The 1,088-nt window shown below is 38.7% G+C and overlaps 1 protein-coding gene across 1 annotated transcript in view; it reads left to right on the forward strand.

The window, feature by feature from the left end:
* Positions 1-1,082, forward strand: part of LOC119593768 (putative sodium-coupled neutral amino acid transporter 11) — a 33,715-nt gene extending 32,633 nt beyond the window's left edge. Inside the window, exon 9 of the mRNA XM_037942785.1 lies at positions 745-1,082. Within this exon, the coding sequence (XP_037798713.1) occupies positions 745-996 (252 nt within the window). The 3' untranslated portion in view covers positions 997-1,082. The remainder of the gene's footprint in view (positions 1-744) is intronic.
* The last annotated feature ends 6 nt before the right edge of the window (positions 1,083-1,088 follow it).

The following is a 1,088-nucleotide window of genomic DNA, read 5'->3' on the forward strand; positions in this document are numbered from 1 at the left end:
AAGGCCTAAAGTGTTTATCAGTTAATTATTGTTACCCTGTCTTTCTTAATTTTTCATCCTGATTACTATTGCCTTTGGTACTAAATCATTCTTACCTTTCAGTGTAGGGGCCCACATTATACTTTTTTGCACCCTTATCAGTATCAATTTTGGTCAGTATTAAAAAAAGCAATGTCTGTCACTCAAGTTATCATTCCGAGTGAACCGAAAATATTTGCTTTCTCTCCGAATCACACCAGTTTAGTATTTCAGATGAGATAAATTTTTGGTATTATGTCACAGCTATCTTAGATTTCCAAATATCACAGAAGTTCAAGTGTTTATATACTCAGATATCACATATGTCGAAGTGTTCTGGTGTTTAAATCCTTAGATATCACAGAAATTTACGTGTTGAGTTGCTTAAGTTTTCAGCTATCACAAGTTTAAGTGTTCAGATTTTTAAATGTTGAAATATCATAGATGTTTAAATCATCAGATATCACAGAAGTTTCAATGTTCAAATGTTTAGATACTCAGATATCACAAAAGTTTATGTGTTTGGATGTTTAAAATCCTCAGATATCACAGAAGTCTAAATCGCAAACGTAAATGTTTATTTTTAGATGTTTTCGTTCTCAAGATGCCACAAATTTTAAGGCGGTGGATATCGAAGATGTAGGCTTTTATCATTGTACATGTGTTTAAGTCCACAAACACTTTACACTATACTCAGCGGATCTTAATCCTCCCTCCCTCCTTCAGGGGATCCTGTGCGCCGTGCCCTTGGCCTACATCCTACCTGCTCTTTGCTACATCAAGCTGGAGGAGGGTCCCCTTTGGTCTCAGAGCAAGTGGACGGCGTGGGGCGTGGCCATCTTCGGCGTCACCAGTGCTATGGTTGGCACCGTGTCTCTCTTCAGGAACATCGACGTGTTGTCGGAGTGTTCCCATGGCACCCAGATGCCCTACTGCCTAACTGGCGTGAATGAAACGGCGGTCGAATTTCAATTTTAAACAGCAGAAATTTGGTTAAAAGCTGCGGTGATTTTTTTCTGTCTTTTCTTCCATACACCCTTTATGCACCTAACTCTTTTCTTTTGACACTT

The sequence above is a fragment of the Penaeus monodon genome, chromosome 32, assembly GCF_015228065.2.
Source record: "Penaeus monodon isolate SGIC_2016 chromosome 32, NSTDA_Pmon_1, whole genome shotgun sequence".
Taxonomy (NCBI): domain Eukaryota; kingdom Metazoa; phylum Arthropoda; class Malacostraca; order Decapoda; family Penaeidae; genus Penaeus; species Penaeus monodon.